Source organism: Oryctolagus cuniculus, chromosome 4 (assembly GCF_051225735.1).
Source record: "Oryctolagus cuniculus isolate XC-2025 breed Fujian yellow rabbit chromosome 4, ASM5122573v1, whole genome shotgun sequence".
NCBI lineage: Eukaryota > Metazoa > Chordata > Mammalia > Lagomorpha > Leporidae > Oryctolagus > Oryctolagus cuniculus.
Genome location: NC_142870.1, coordinates 79678281 through 79694334, shown reverse-complemented (window position 1 = coordinate 79694334; position 16054 = coordinate 79678281). Strand labels below are relative to the sequence as shown.

Genomic DNA, 16054 nt, shown 5'->3' with positions numbered 1-16054 from the left:
AGCCACCCCGCCTTGTGCAGCTGGTAAACTACTGGCCCTTGTGGAAGTGGCCTTCCTGATCTCCGGGTAGCCTATGAGTTGCCAGAGAGATGCTGTCAATTTTCTGGGCAGTGAGTAAGGAAGGTGGTCAGAGGGCTGGGGCAGGGAAACAGGGGACTCATGCAATGGAGCCCTGAAGGGCCGGATGCTGGCTGGCTGGCTGGCCTGGGGGAGAAGCAGAGCTGATTGGCCATGGTCTATAGTCTAGCCAGGGGGCATGTGTTTGGCGCAGTGGCTAAGACACTGCTTGAGGAGCCCACACCTCACATCAGAGTGCCTGGGTTCGAGTCCTGGCTCAGCTTCAGATTCCAGCTTCCTGATTCCAGTAGCAGGTGATGGCGCGAGTAATTGGGTCCTTGCCACCCACGTGAGAGATCTGGATTGAGTTCAGGACTCCTGGACTCAGCCTGGCCCAGCCCTGGCTATTGTAGGCATTTGGGAAGTAAACCAGCAGATGGAAGATACCTCACCCCCACCCCTTCCCTCTCCCTCTCCCGCATCTCTCTCTTCCTTTCAAATCAATCAAAAATAAATACATAATTAATTATTAATAAAATAAAATCTATCCAGATAGAAAGAATGATACTTCCAGCATGAGCAAGGTTGGGGACCGGTGAGAGGAGCTGGCTATGGCTGCAGGGAGTAGCCTGATACTGTAGCCCTAGCCAGAGTCAGCAGATCCATCACATCTGTAGGTGTAATGGGTTACAGCTGACTAATTTTAGAACACTGGCCGAGGCTCTTTTTTATTGAAGATGTTTTTCCATTCCCAGCTGTGCAAGATAAATGATTATGGGAACTGTATTTTAAAACCTCGCTTCTCCATGACTAAAGGACATAGCTTGGGTACAGGGATGTTCCCTTATGCACCTTTCGTCATTTGAGGGATGGACACTGCCCAGTGGTCACCCTTTTGGTGAAGGTGGTCACGTCTGGATCTTCTCATTCACGCCCACCTCTGAAGCTGCTTGGCCCAGTTGCTTCCCTGAGTCCCCCACCCCCGGCCCCCCGGCAGCTGAGCAGGTGCAGGGCAGTGTCCCCCAAGCAAGAAACCAGGAGGTCCTGGTCCAACTTCCACGGTGGAGTTCAGAAACTCAGGGAGCTGTAGCGGGAGCCCGTCACCCCCAAACCCTGAACTTTCCTGCCTGGGGCCCCCTAGTCCCAGCCTGCCCTCGGCCGGCCTCCCTGCCAGCGTGGCCCCGGGGGTCCCGGGGGGCTGAGTGTGCTGTGCCTCCACAGAGTATCAGGTGGCGAGCTGTTTGAGCGCATCATCGACGAGGACTTCGAGCTGACGGAGCGCGAGTGCATCAAGTACATGCGTCAGATCTCGGAGGGGGTGGAGTACATCCACAAGCAGGGCATCGTCCACCTCGACCTCAAGCCTGAGAACATCATGTGCGTCAACAAGACGGGCACCAGGATCAAGCTCATCGACTTCGGCCTGGCCAGAAGGCTGGGTAAGGCCCGTGCACCTCTCCCGCCGTCTCCCCCCACCAGGGCCCAGGTTCAGGTCCCGCCCCCGCTGCTCCCTAGCCCTGGGGCTGTCAGCCTCAGGTGCCTCATCCTGCAGCAGTGGAGTGGGCAGCAATGGAGCCTGCCTCAGAGCCGTTGAGGAGTATTGGCAGAGTCCCTCCAGGGCACACGACAGCAGCAGGGCCCCACCCACAGGACAAGCGGCTCTTTATTTGATGATGATGATGATGATGGCGACTGCCATTGCCTCTTTTGCTTTGCACTCTGGTGCCATTAGCGGCAAAGCTCATTTTGGTGACAGTGGCTGCCCACATCGGCACCTTGCTCTGTGGCTGCCAGAGCGCTTTCATGGTAAAAAGAAAGCGGGGAGCTCCCTGACCTTCACAGTGAGGTCAGCAGGGCAGTTGCTATGGTACCCAATTTGTGGAGCAGGAAGCTGAGGTCCCACAGTGAGCCAGAGGAGGTGCTGGGGCTGGAGGCAGGACACCGGGCCTCGCTCAGGGTGCTCCCTGGCACTTCTGCTTCCCCCGTGCTGAGCAGGAGGGAGGGGATAGGGGACTCAGCCCTGAAGTCGCTGGAGCCGGGGACTGGGCCTCACATGTCGCCTGCCCACTTCGGCCACTGTCCTGCTAGCCGGCAGCCCCGGGAGCTGCCTTTGCTTCACCACGCAGCGGGCAGTGGGAGGAGCTGGCCAAGCTGATGCCACTCAGTCAGCCTTCTCCCAGGACTCGCAGTCCTGGTGGGGCTGGGTCCCATCCATCGTCCAAGGGCAGGGATGGAGTGGGGGTCTGCTGGGCAGTGACTTGCCTCTTGGCCAGCACAGGTTGGGAGAAGCAGGCCCCGAGGTTCAGCCATCATGCCTGGCCCACTGTCTCCTCCTGCTCACGGGACAGGGGGGAGCTGGGTCTGGTGAGCAGGACTGGCTCCCACACAGTAGCCACTCATTAATTAACAAACAAGGAGATCCTTGGCCTCAAGAGCTGGCCACATCAGGACCCAAGGCACACGAGTGCAGGCTCGCTGGGCACAGGGTCACTATGGGGGCACTGTGTCAGTCAGAGAGCCAGGAAGCGGTTCCAATTCAGTGGGAAGGATTAGAGTTGGGGCAGAGCTTCCACATCTCCAGGATGCCGGCCTTGGCTTTAGAACATGGGCCATGCACTCTGCAAAGCTCAACGAGACCAGAAGTAGCCCCAGGCGTGAGGTCCGCGGCCATCCACTACTGGCAAGGCCCTCTTGCAGTGCCACCAATGCCAGCACCCTGCCTCAGGTGCATGCCAAGGGGCAGCTCTGGTTCTTTGTGGCCAAGGGTCACCAACTTGGGTTACAGCCTCTCCCGGCCTTGACCATGGTCCCTGCAGACCCTGCGGGCCAGGCATGAAGCTCCAGGACGAGGAGGAGGAAGGCGGTGGGATGGGGTGGGCAGTGCACAGCTCAGGAGCCAGACCACAGTGGGTGAGTCTTGGGACCATTAAATGGGCAGGGGAGGTCCTTCACCCACTGGCCTCACTTCCATCCTCAGTGGTTGTAGGTACCACATGGCCTCCTGGGCTTGTGGAGGGTTTTGAAGAGGAGAATGAGGACAGCATGAATGACAGTTCAGCAGAAAGTCCCTTTTCTGTCCCGGGGCCTACTTCATGGGAGAGACAGGCATGAAAGGACCATTTTGCATACAGGACGTCTGAACTGAGTGTGGCCCTTTGGTTCACTGATGCACTGATGTGTATGTTTAATGAGAAGGCCACGTGTCTCTGTGCAGTCATCGAGAGAGAGCTCCTGAGGGTGACCCCGGTCTGTGTCCCTCCTGGCAGTTGTGTCCCTCAGGGCAGCTGCTTATCTGCTTCTCTGGAGCTGGCGCCTGATCCCTCTGCATCCTGGTTTCAGAGAACGCCGGGTCTCTGAAGGTCCTCTTCGGCACCCCGGAATTCGTGGCACCCGAAGTGATCAACTACGAGCCCATCAGCTATGCCACGGACATGTGGAGCATCGGCGTCATCTGCTACATCCTGTGAGTCCCCGTGGCTCCTGCAGGAGGGGCCCCAGGCTGCCCTGGTGTAGCAAGGACAGGGCCAGCGTCAGAGCCGGGAGGGTTCTGAGTGGGTCGCCAGCATGACACATCTGTAGCCACGTGTAGCTAACCCAGACCCCTATTCTGGGCCCTCACCATCCCCTCACTGGCCAACCAGGCCTTGGGTAGGCAGGGAGGGACATATGGCCAGCACCCTCACTGTGGGTGGTCTGTGGATGGAGGGGGACGGCGTCCAGGTGGACGTCTCTGGGCATTTTCATTGTCTTCAAGGCCAGTGTGAGTAGGGGACCCCAGTGGCTCCCGTTGTTTCTGAGTCCAGTACACAGAACCGATTAACAAGCTCTCAATGACAGAGCCTTCAGTGGGACCAACAGGAAGCAGCACAGTAATTACAACTGGGGCATCAGGGGCAAGATGTGAAGCTGTTTGCATTAGCAATGCTGGCGAACGCGAGGCAGGGCCCAGCAAACTAGACCTAGGCGTGGCAGGTGCCTGCACGCACAAAACAGCCAGGTGGTCCTTAAGTCACAGGCTCTGGTCCCAAGGTCCAGGGGACCCAAAACTTTGTGTTCCTTGCACGTTCTAGGTTGTGGTCACCAAGTTCTAGAACATTGTATCTCAGCAGATCCCCCTGACTAGTTCCTGAAGCCGCAGGCTGCGATCAGTCTTTAGCCTTCAGAGCCAGCTCTGACCTTGTGCGGCCTGCTGAGTTTGTGGGATGGTCTCCCTGAAGACGCAGAGAAACAGGTGCATCCAGTAAAGAACGAAATTCTGTTGTCAAAGCAAAAGGGAAATGAGCTGTTGTCCTAGAATACTTGGAGGGGATTGCTCAGACTGCTCTGCTAGACACCAGGGGTCTCCAGCCCTGAGCATGAGGGAAGGCCCCAGGGGCTCTGACACTCAGCCGGCTTTGGAAGCCGCTGTTAGAAAAGCTGAGGCGGTGGCTGGCCCTGGGCCTCGTGGTTAAGATGTCAGTGAAGACACCCACCTGCTACATGGGAGTGTCTGGGTTTGATTCCCACCTCTGGCTCTTGACTCCAGCTTCCTGCTAACGCAGACCCTGGGAGGCAGCACCGATGGCTCAGGTGATGAGTTCCTGCCACTCACATGGGAGACCTGGATTGAGTTCCTGCCTTTCAGCTTTACTCCAGGCGTTTGGAGAGTGGACCAATAGATGAGGAAGCTCACACTCTCATTCTTGCTGGCTCTCTCCCCACCTCCACTCCTTCCTCTCTGTCTCTCAAATAAATCTTTAAAAGGAAAAGAAAGGGCAGGGCAGGGAAGGGAAGAAGGAAGGAAGAAGAGAGAGAGAAAAGGCTTGGCAGAAGCAGGACAGTTCTGAGCTATGCAGCCTTCTCCCAGGCTCAGGAGTTTCACTCTTGTGGGGTGCACGGTTAGGGCAGCCTCCCTCTGAGCGGCAGGGGAGAAACCCCTGGCCAGGCATGCAACTCCAAGCCTCTCCCTACACCAGCCCCTCTGGGTGGAGACAGCTGCCGTGACGATACTAGGAGGGTAAGGAACAGAGGGCGGCAGGCCTCACCTGCTTCCTCCAGGGCTTCCCCAGGCCTGCAGTTGCCCACACTGACCTCTGGCCATGGGGACACCCCAGACCCCTGAGACGCCCTCCCCGGCAGCCACTGTCCTGGGCCCATCTGCTGTCCCCAAGGAGACTTGCCTTCCTGTTTGCTACCTGAGTGTTCTTCCTAGCACAGGGATCTTCACAGGGGCTTGTGCTTGGTCCTCAGAACAACCTGGAGTGGGTCATGCTTGCATTCAGTCTTCATTTGGCATTGAGATCACAGGGGCCAGGAAAGTCCCTATGGCTGGCTGCCACCCCCCAGTCTGGGCAGGGTGACCAGCTGTCCTAGTTTGCCTGTGACTGATAGGTGTCCCAAGATTCAGGACTATCAGTGTTAAAATGGGCACAACCATGGACAAACCAGAACCACAGGGCTGCTCTGTGTGGGTCACAGTCCAGGTCAAGAAATGCAACCTAGCCAGGGCCCTTGCAGCCCTCTGGTGCCCCCTCCTGGTTACCCTCAGAGGTCACCATTATGTTCATGAGTTAGCTTTGCTTGTTCCTGAACTTTCATTTTGTGTGTGTGTGTGTGTGTGTGTGTCTAAGATTTATTTTATTTATTTGAAAGGCAGGATTACAGAGAGAGGTGGAGACAGAGAGAGGCAGAAAGAGTAAGAGAGAGAGAAAGAGAATCATCCATCCTCTTGTTCACTCCCCAAATGACTGCAATGACAGGGGCTGGGCCAGGCCAAAGCCAGGAGCCTGGAACTCCATCTCAGTCTCCCATGTGAATGTAGGGTCCCAAGTACCTGGGCCATCTTCTGCTGCTTTCCCAGGTGCATTAGCAGAGAGCTGGATCAGAAATGGAGCAGCTGGGAATCGAACCAGTGGCCAGATGGGAAGCTGGCATCACAGGTGGCAGTTTAACCTGCTGCACCACAGCACCAGCTCCTGTTCTTGAACTTTCTGTCAGTGGAATCAAACAGAGAGAAGTGTCTGGCTCCTCCCATTCACAGTAGCCTGTGGCTGTGGATGGTTCACTCTCAATGCTCTGCAGTATCCCTTTGTGTGAACGTAATCCAGGGACTCTGCACTCTTCCATGGTGGGCTTTTGAGTGGTTCCCAGCTTGCAGGCATTCTGGTCCATGTGCTTCAGTGGTCTCTGCATTTCTGAACATCCTCTTGAGACCCAGAACTAAGACTACTGGCCAGAAGAGCACTTTCTTTTACAATGCAAGTTCTTTTCACGGGAGGCCCTGGGCTACATTATAATAGAAGACTTCCAAAGCCAAGGCCAAGAACTGAGGAAGAGTCTTTGAAATAGGAGAAGGTGCTGCGATGCCTGGGGCACCAGGCTGAAGGTGTCTGGCAGAGACGTGTCAGGAGGCAGGCTGGCAAGGAGCAGGCTGGCTCAGCCCTGTGCAGCAGCCTGGCTCTCGGACCCAACCACAGTGGCCGACCTGACTCTCACAGTGAGCATCAAGACCTCAGAATCCCCCTCCCCAGCCAGAGCCCTGGAGAGAGCATGCAGCGCGGGAGCCGTCCAGGGCCAACCCGATGGCCTCCTTCCGGCCTGGCTGTGCCATCAGCCCTTGGGACACTTGCATCAGTTCTGTTCCTCTCTGCAGCCGGGTTGCCTGCCTGGCCACCCTTCATGCCAGGGAACTCCTCCTGGCATGTGGCTGGAGCCGGGTCATCCCACACTTGCTGCCTGCCCTGTATCGGCTGAGGTCCTCCTAAGTGGTGAGCTGTCAGACTTGGGGGAGCTGGCATCATTGAGGAGCTCCTTCCCGAAGCTGAGAGGCCAGGGCTGCACCACTGCCCGGCTGGCCTCCAGCCTGCCTTCCTGGGCGGGGAAGGGAAGGAGCAGGTGGGCTTGTGGAGCCCGCCTGATTCTGAAGGGCAAAGCAGGATTGGGTGCTCTCCCCGGGGCCCGCTTGGTTTCTGGCAGAGAGAGTGTGGAGAGCTGGAAGCCACACTTCCATTGGAAGAAATCCAGGCCTGCCTCCTTTTCCAAAGGCCTCCCCCTCTGCTGCCTCCCTGCCCTCCCCTACAGCCCCAGGTCGAGGACATGGTGTTCCCTGGCTGCCTACGGGGACACCGGGATTCTTCTCCTGGCCCTGCCCTCCTCCCTGCTCCAAATTCCTGCCGCCCCTCCCACCCCCAGCCCCAGAGGCAGAAGCAGCCCCCGCCTCCTTCCTCCAGGCCTTCTCCAGGCAGGGCTTCCCTCAGCACCCCACCTGGTACATGGCCGAGGGTGCCAGGATGGAGGAGAGGTGTGTGAGTGGCAGCAAGGCCGGCGAGCAGTCCTGGGGACAGAGCCCTGTCAGCTGCGAGGAGGCGTCCCCGTGCCGGAGCTCTTCTCGAGGAGCAAGTCTTTCCCACCCAGAGCTGGCCCTGCTGCTCCACTGCGGAGCCCAGACATGCTCTCTGCTTCCAGCCCTGCTGCCTCTGGGATCACCAGCCCTGGTCATCACCTTCAGGCCCTGCTGTCCAGGGACCTGGGCTATGGTTCCCGTGGCTGAAGCCCAGGCCACTGCTTGGTTGGCCACGGCACAAAACAACAGTGAGCTGCTCCCAGGGCCCCACCCAGCCCCCTCCAAGCCCCCACCAGAGAACCTGAGGGCCAGGACGAGGTGGAAGCCTAAGCCCATCTAAGCACTCAGTAGCTGTGCTGGCAGACACACGGTCCCCTTGGCTGGCTGCCAGTGCAGCCAGGCCACGTGTCTGTGACCTGCAAGGCTGCAGGGAGAAAGCATAGTGCGGGAGGCAACTCTGCAGCCTGTGGCCTCCTGACTTTCTGCCTGGGCCTCAGATCCCCTGGGTGAAGCTGTGCAGCAGGGCGATGAAGAACTGACGCCCCTGTGCCCTGCAGTCACTCCCTCTGTGACCCTGCGGCACAGACGCCAGTACTCAGCCTTGCAAAGTGAGCCAGGAGACTTGGTATGTGCTTGAGATACTGTGTGTGGAGAAAGTGCCGCATCCGGGGACTTGCCCTGGCCAACTGCAATGTGAAATCCAGATAAATCCATCGGCTGAGAGCAGGGAAGACCAGGAGCTTTGTCTTAATGCTGACAGTTTGCATTTGTGGATTGGGGGGTTCTTTTTTATCTTTTAGCAAATCATGATTTTTTTAAATAAAAAAATACAGGATCCCTTATGCAAATTTTGGCAACAGAGAAAAAGCCCAAAAGAAAACATGTTGGGGTCCTTTGAAATCCCATCACTGAGAAACAGCATCACTGCAAATTCAGACGCTCTCTTTGCCACCATGCCATGCACATTTAAGGGTGCTTCAGAAAGTCCCCGGAGGAATGGAATTAAAATGTACATTTATTTTTGTGCAAAGCAGTTTTGAAATCCATGCACAGCTTTTTCCTCATTGTGAATTTCCACTAACTTTTTGAAGACCCTTCGTAGGCATGGATCTCAAAACTGCACCAAAACAAGCTTATGTTTTAATTCCATTTTCCCTGAGCTTCTGACGTCTCCTCCTACCTCAGGTTCTGTTCTGGAGATGTGCTGTCTGCCAGGGAGTGTGCTGGGGAGCTCAGGCAGGCTGGGAGCCAGCCAGGGGAGAGGGGGCCGCTTCTGATGGATGGGCTGCCGGGAGGAGGGGTGCCAGAGGCCGGAGGCGAGGAGCAAGAGGAGCGAGCGTTGGGAGATTAAGACCCATCTTTGCAGGATTACAGCTCCTAATTAGGAAAGGAGGCTCACCAGGGGGACCTCGCAGCATTCCACAGCGGGGCTACTTGCTTTTCCTGCTGTCTTCTGGAGCGGGCAGGGCTTTCCCTCTCTGGCCTCCAATGGAAAAGTGTCGGGACAGGGAGCAGCACGCAGCTGGCGAGCAGGAGACAGGGTGCTTCTTGATGGGGCTGCTGAGGCCACACAGGATGGCAGCAATGGGGTCCCCTGGGAAATCCAGCCCAGTCTCCTGTCTCCTTGGTGTATAAAAGGGGAAACTGAGGCCTGGGGAGGGGAAGGAGAAGCACACACCAGTGCAGACTTGGATACGTGAACACCCAACCTTGCCTCTTGGGGTCATGGCCAAAATCATCATCCCTTTGCCTTCATAAAGTACAACTCTGTGTCCTGCTTTTAAAAGCACCATCTACAGAAATCTATCACTCAAAACACAAATGTGTTCATCAGAGTGAGATAATTCACGGTTCCTCCCGCTGCTAGCTTTCTCCAGGACTTCAAGGGGGTTCCGTTCTGCTAGTCGTGGTTCCGGGAGGGGTGGAATGCCAGGCAGCTCTAGAATATATACCTCATAGCCATATATGGTGATGAACTCTTAGGGCTTGGGAGAAGGGCCGTAAGCAAGGCCCTAACTGCAGATGCCAATGGCCTGGGGGCCTCAGAGCAGGATCAGGACAGGATCTGCTACATAATTTGCAAGGTCAAAAGCCAGGGCAGTTTGCTCAAACACCATTAAGAATTTCAAGATGACATCAGGAGAGCATTAAACCCAGAGTGAGACCCAAATAAGGGCGGGACTCCAAGATAGCTGGGCAGGCTGCACAACCACAGGGCCGACCCCAGGTCAGTGTGTGTGTGTGTGTGTGTGTGTCTGTCTGTCTGTCTGTGTCTGTGTCTGTGTCTGTGTCTGTGTCTGGGTTCTCTTGGGCTTTGAGATCCTTTACTTTGCAAACATCAGCCCTGGGGTCAGGGATGGTGCGGAGAGGAGGGGCACGACAGATCCATCTCACATCTGTGGTCCTTAGCTGCTGAGCTCACCTGGTCTCCATAGCAATGCCAGCAGGAAGTGGCAGCTAAGAGGACAGGCTCTGCTGACCGACACCTGCGTGCAAATGTGGCCGCCTGTGAGTCCTTGGGAAGATTGCTTCTCCCACTGTGAGCTTCCATTTCCTCTGTGCTGCCGGGAGGTTAAGATGAAACAAATGCTTCCACTTGGAGCCCTTTGCCTGGTGCCCAGCACGTGGTCAGTGTTGGGGTCGTCACGATGAAGTGCCCACCTTGTAGTTTAGCAGGGCGTTCTCCATTTCATAGGGAACTGTGACCCAGAGATTAGGGGGCTTGCCCAGCCTCGAAGGGATGCCATCTAGCGGGGCAGAAGCGCCCGAGGGCCCTGAGCCCACACGCTGATTCCAAGCCCGCCTGCCAGGCCCACCTGAGAGCAGCACTCCCTTCTTGGAGCTGAAGGTGCAGAAAAGGCGGGAGACAGGTGCAGCAATGCTCGCCCACACACTAGTCCTCGGTGAAGGGGCAGGAGCACGGGAGGAAGGGACCTGGAGAGGGTGCCTGCCTGGGCTTCGGTGAAGACTGGGACTGGGACCCGCAGGCTTCTCAGCCCTGGTGTGGACCATACAGAGGTCTGCACACAAAGTCAAGGTCCTTTGGCATAGCCTCGAAGGCAGGCGGTGCCAAGAGACAGGTGAGACCCCACAGAAGATGAGCAATGGAGAAGGGTAAAGGGTGAGGGTGTGTGTGCAGGGGGAGAGGAGAGGCAGGCACAAGGACTTCGCAGCCTGAGCTGGGGGCTGGAGCTTTGCCCTCCCCCTCCCCAGGGCCTCCCCTCTTCACCCCTGCTCTTCTGCTTTTATCCACCAGGGTCAGCGGCCTCTCCCCCTTCATGGGTGACAATGACAATGAGACCTTAGCCAATGTTACCTCAGCCACCTGGGACTTCGACGACGAGGCGTTTGATGAGATCTCCGACGACGCCAAGGATTTCATCAGCAACTTGCTGAAGAAGGACATGAAGTAATGTGTAGTGATTCCAGCCATGGTGGCTGCCCCCTCCCTGCTCTCCTCCTCCTGTTGGGGCTCCCCCTCCTCCCTCCCTGGTCCCGTGTCCTCGAGGAGGGGCGGGCAGGTGCTGCCAGGCCCGCAGCCTGAGTGTGCGTGGAGGATAGGCAATCTAACCAGGCCCTGCTCTCCGGCACTGGGCTCTGTGTCCATCTCCAGTGTCTCAGAAACCTCACTGGAAATGCGGCACCAACCCCACGGCGCAGGGAGAGGGTGTCCCCTTGTTTTCTGGGGGTGGCTGAAGCCCTGGCCCCTCTGCAAGGGAGCGGGGTGGGGGGTGCCCACTGCACAGCAAGAGCAGTGGCAAGGGCAACCTGAGAGCCTATTTGTGGGTCCTGCTCAGGTGCCCGGGGGGTTCTGGCTCGGTGTGAGAAAGGCCAGCCTGAGTGTGCCCAGGTGCCTGTGTCACTGACAGAGGGAGGCTATAGCCCCAGACCACGAGGCCCAGCCCTCTCCCCACCTCCACACCCCCACCTCCCCCCACCCCCATGAACAGAGAACAGGTGCACAGCGGGAGGCCAGCATGTGCAGGCTGAGGAAGGGGGCTCATGAGCCCTGGGGATTGCAGTGCCAGGGTGGACAGTGGGGTCCCGGAGGAGGTGAGACTGGAGGCGGCCAAGCAGGATTTGTTGGTGAGGTCTGTCCTGGGCAAAAGAATCGGCTAAGGATGAGAGAGGGACTCTGTGTGCACCTTGGGGAAGGAGGCGCGGGGGTGGCAATGAGGTCCTCTGGCCTGCTGGGCACCTCACCCATGCTGTCATTAGGTGACAGGGCAAGGCCGGGCTCTGAGGAGCTTGGAAGTAGGGCCCAGCTGTAGCCTTGCCTGAGAAGGGAGGTGACACAGCTGGCATTCTAGAGATGTGGCAAGGCAGGGCAGCTGCCCTCCAGGGCCAGGCAGGTGGCTCTGTGGCCGGGCTTGTGCCTGTGTGTCTGGCCTGCAGAGCCCTCCGAGGCTGCAGCTGGTGCCCCTCTGGGAGAGGCGCTCTTTAGGACAGGAGAGCCTGCTTGCTAAAGGAGCCACGTTGGAGTCTTGTGGATGGCTCTGTCTGGTTTCCCTGTTCCCCACCACCTCTCAAGGCCCAGCTGCCCTGTGGGCCCCAGTCCCTACTCCTTGACCATGAGGCCTCAGAGCTGTCACAGTCTTTGCATCAGAAGTAGGTGGGACCCAAGGAGAATCTGGATGGGGGTGTAGAGGCTCCCTCTCGCTGTGAGGGCTCCCACATTCCCAAGGTGAAAGCACACTGCTGGTAACTGCTCCAGTGATGGCAACCAAGCCTCCTTTACACTGAGGATCGGGTGAACGAGCTCATGCATGCACTCGTTATTTTCTCATCTGACCTTGACCAGTGATAGTCCGTGATGGGCCTCTCTGTGCTCACAGAATGGAGCCACCGGGGGTAGGTGGTGTGGCACAGTGGGTTAAGGCACCACCTGCGATGCTGGAATCTATCAGAGTGCTGGTTGGAGTCCTGGTTGCTCCACTTCATTCTAGCTCCCTGCTAATGCACCTGGGAAGCAGCAGATAATGACCTAAGTACTTGCGTGTCTGCCCTCTGGGGGACACCAGGATAGAGTTCCATGCTCCTGGATTGGGCCTGGCCCAGCTAGGCTGTTGTAGCCATTTGGGGCGTGAACCAGATGACAGACAATCTTCCTCTTGCTTTTCCTCTCTCTCTCTGCCCCAGCTTTTCCTCTTTCTCTGTTGCTCTGCCTTTCAAATACATAAATCCATTTTTTTTAAATGGAATCACCAAAGAACTGATATTTTTAAAAAATGTACCTAGATCTTTTTAATTTTTTTCGAAGATTTATTTATTCACTTGAAAGTCAGAGTTGGGACCAGCGCTGTGGCATAGCGGATAAAGCCGCCGCCTGTGGTGCCGGCATCCCATATGGGTGCTGGTTCGAGACTGGGCTGCTCCACTTCTGATCCACCTCTCTGCTATGGCCTAGGAAATTAGTAGAAGATGGCCCAATTCCTCAGGTCCCTGCACCCGCATGGGAGACCCAGAAGAAGCTCCTGGCTTCGGATCGGTGCAGCTCTGGCTGTTGTGGCCATCTGGGGAGTAAACCAGTGGATGGAAGACCTCTCTCTCTCTCTCTCTCTCTCTCTCTCTGCCTCTCCTGTCTCTGTGTAACTGTGACTTTCAAGTAAAATAAAATGAATCTTAAAAAAAAAGGCAGAGTTACAGAGAGAGAGGGAGAGGCAGAGAGAGGTCTTCCATCCACTGGTTCACCCCCAAATGGTCACAATGGCCAGGGCTGGGTCAGGCTGAAACCAAGAGCCAGGAGCTCCTTTCAGGTCTCTCACATAGATGCAGGGGCCCAAACATTTGGGCTATCCCCCGCTGCTTTCCAGGTGCATTAACAGGGAGCTGGATTGGAAGTGGAGCAGCCAGGACTTGGACCAGTGCCCATATGGAATGTTGGCATCATAAGCAGCAGTTTTATCTGCTATGCCACAGTCTGGCCACAAAGAACTTATATGAATGAGATAGATTAAGACATTAGATTCCCACTAACTCTCAAACCATAAATCTCCACCTATCAGCACTCTTTTTTTTTTTTTGACAGGCAGAGTGGATAGTGAGAGAGAGACACAGAGAGAAAGGTCTTCCTTTGCCGTTGGTTCACCCTCCAATGGCCGCCGCGGCTGGTGCACCGCGCTGATCCGATGGCAGGAGCCAGGTACTTATCCTGGTCTCCCATGGGGTGCAGGGCCCAAGCACCTGGGCCATCCTCCACTGCACTCCCTGGCCACAGCAGAGAGCTGGCCTGGAAGAGGGGCAACCGGGACAGAATCCTGCACCCCGACCGGGACTAGAACCCTGTGTGCCGGCGCCGCAAGGTGGAGGATTAGCCTAGTGAGCCGCGGCGCTGGCCCACCTATCAGCACTCTTAAATTTTCTAATCGTAAAATCAATATGTGTAAATTGTAGAAAATTTGAAGACCATAAGAAAATGCAAATCATCCACAATTCTCTTATCTGAAGCTCACTATGCTTCTTTCTTGTCGAGTTTCTCTGTGGATGATTGCACTTGGTATTTGGTTCTTTGGGCTTCATGAGTCCTGTTCCAGTAAAGACAGTGGCCCTGAAATCCTCATAGGTTCCCAGAGCTTCCTGAAAGACTGAATGAGTACCAGGCCTAAGGCTGTCCTGAATCACAGGTTGTATGTAGGGCACACTGTTTTGGGTTGTAACAGGAAAAGCCTGATCCTTGGCTTCACCACAAGACCCGAGGGTTGAGTGACTCTCACAGGTTTTGTCCTCGTGTTTCACTTCCCCTTTTCCAGAAGGGGAGGCCCCAGCCCCCACCCTGGACTGTGGTGCGAGCCATCCTGAGACAGGTGTCCCAGCCGTGGGCCTTAGGTTGCCTGCCTGGTGGGGAGGCCTCTTGGCACTGACCTTTGCTGGGTCTGCCCAGACCCATAGAGGGAAATGGTGGCAGGGACAGTGTCTCTGATCCTGGTGAACCAGTCCAGAGAGGGGTCCTGGGCTCTGCCCTGTGTGACAGGAGACAGGTAGCCCCCACTTGCAGTGTGACCACTGACGTCTCTGGTCCCTTCCTGGTCAGAAAGCCTCTGTTCTCTTCCCATCTCAGAAACCGCCTGGACTGTACCCAGTGCCTCCAGCACCCGTGGCTAATGAAGGATACCAAGAACATGGAGGCCAAGAAGCTCTCCAAGGACCGCATGAAGAAGTACATGGCAAGAAGAAAATGGCAGGTAATGCAGGTGGCACTTGGACAGGGGCGTTGCCCACGTGGCTGCTCTGTTCCAACCACTGTCATCCCTTGCTTGCTTGGCCTCACTCCAAGAATGCTTAAATCTGCTTCTGAATCGTGCTGGGACCGATTCAGGCAGCCGACTCAGGTCCGTTGCTGTGCAGAGTCCTGAGCACCGAGTGCTTGCTCGGGAAATCATCTCTCCGGTCCTGCTCAGCCTTGTCCTCGAGGGTCCGATCAGGGAGGCCACAGAGCCTGTCCCGCACCCACGTTACACCTCTGGTGCCCCATCTCTTCATGGCTAGGGTTGAGCGACTTCACCTTGAGGTCTGCTGGGCGACCCTAAAGAATGCCTATTCCCTGTGGGTGGTACGATAGTCCTACGCTTTTTCACAATGGAGGAGGTGGGTGTATGATCCAAGAAGATGGACGCGGGTCCCAGCTGGTGGGGAAGCTGTGTGTTGTGTTACTGGCTATGCAACAGGTGGCCAAAGGCAGGTGACTCTACCTTGCTCTGGTTTCAATGGCAGTGGTGGTGCCACCTTCCTGTCGTTGTTGTGAGAGTGACATCTTCATGCGGCCTTCAGCTCAATGCCTGGTACACGGCGAGCGTTCCAGAACAATGCCTGTGGCTAATGTGTACTGAGGGCTGGCCGTGCATCAGGGGCCAAAGCACCATTCATGTATTGAGTCTTTTAATCTCTGGAGGCAGGTACTGTTGTTGTCTCTGCTTCACAGACAAACTGAGGCCAAGGAAAGATTGGGAAAGTCACCAGGATCACAGAGGTGATAAGTGGATTCAGGACCCAAACTCAGAGCCTTGCTCCAAAGCAGTCTTTCCAACAACACAAAACTGCCTCTGATAGCAAGACAGGTGAAATTAGCACCCAAAACCACAGTGTACTTACCACTACCGCCATCTGGTTTCCAGTTTTTATTGTCACACTAGTATCCTGAGATTCCTGGGCTTCTGAGAGGGTATAGCTTCTGTCCTCAGGGAACGTATAGTGTAACGGGATGGACACACACACAGACAGCAAAGGGAGCGAGACACACCAGGAATGGAACTACCCATGTGGCTCTCCATCCCCGTATGTGAGTACATGAGTGTGGACTGGAGAGAGGGGCCAGCTGCAGCCAGAGTTGACGTGGCTCTGAGGAAAAGCTCCCAGGAGCAGGGGGTCGAAATGAAGCCAGAGAGGAGGCGACAGCTGCACAGGTGGAGGACAAGGCACAGTGGTGGGGACTGGGCCCACACTGGCTGTGTAGGGCTGGACAGCAGCAGAGCCTTTTAGCTGGGGACTCAGGGGACCTTGGGGGCGTTGAGACTTTGCCTGGGTGGCCAGGAAAAAGGAAATCACTGTTGGGGGTGGGGCACTGGAAATTTTCCAGGTGGGGTGACTAAACCACAGTTCCTTTGGAACCTAAGCCTCACATACAGGTTGGGAGAGGTCGCAAAGGTGACTGAGGGCCAGGGGGTGGGGTTCCAGGGATCA

General features: G+C 56.4%; 1 protein-coding gene across 7 annotated transcripts in view; it reads left to right on the top strand.

Moving 5' to 3' along the window:
- MYLK (myosin light chain kinase) overlaps positions 1 to 16054 on the top strand; it is a 214543-nt gene that overhangs the window by 187704 nt on the left and 10785 nt on the right. For all 7 annotated transcript variants that reach the window (XM_089331824.1, XM_089331821.1, XM_089331823.1 and 4 more), the window contains 4 exons: positions 1279 to 1496; positions 3397 to 3520; positions 10635 to 10787; positions 14436 to 14559. In XM_089331824.1, coding sequence (XP_089187950.1) covers positions 1279 to 1496; positions 3397 to 3520; positions 10635 to 10787; positions 14436 to 14559 — 619 coding nt within the window. The remainder of the gene's footprint in view (positions 1 to 1278; positions 1497 to 3396; positions 3521 to 10634; positions 10788 to 14435; positions 14560 to 16054) is intronic.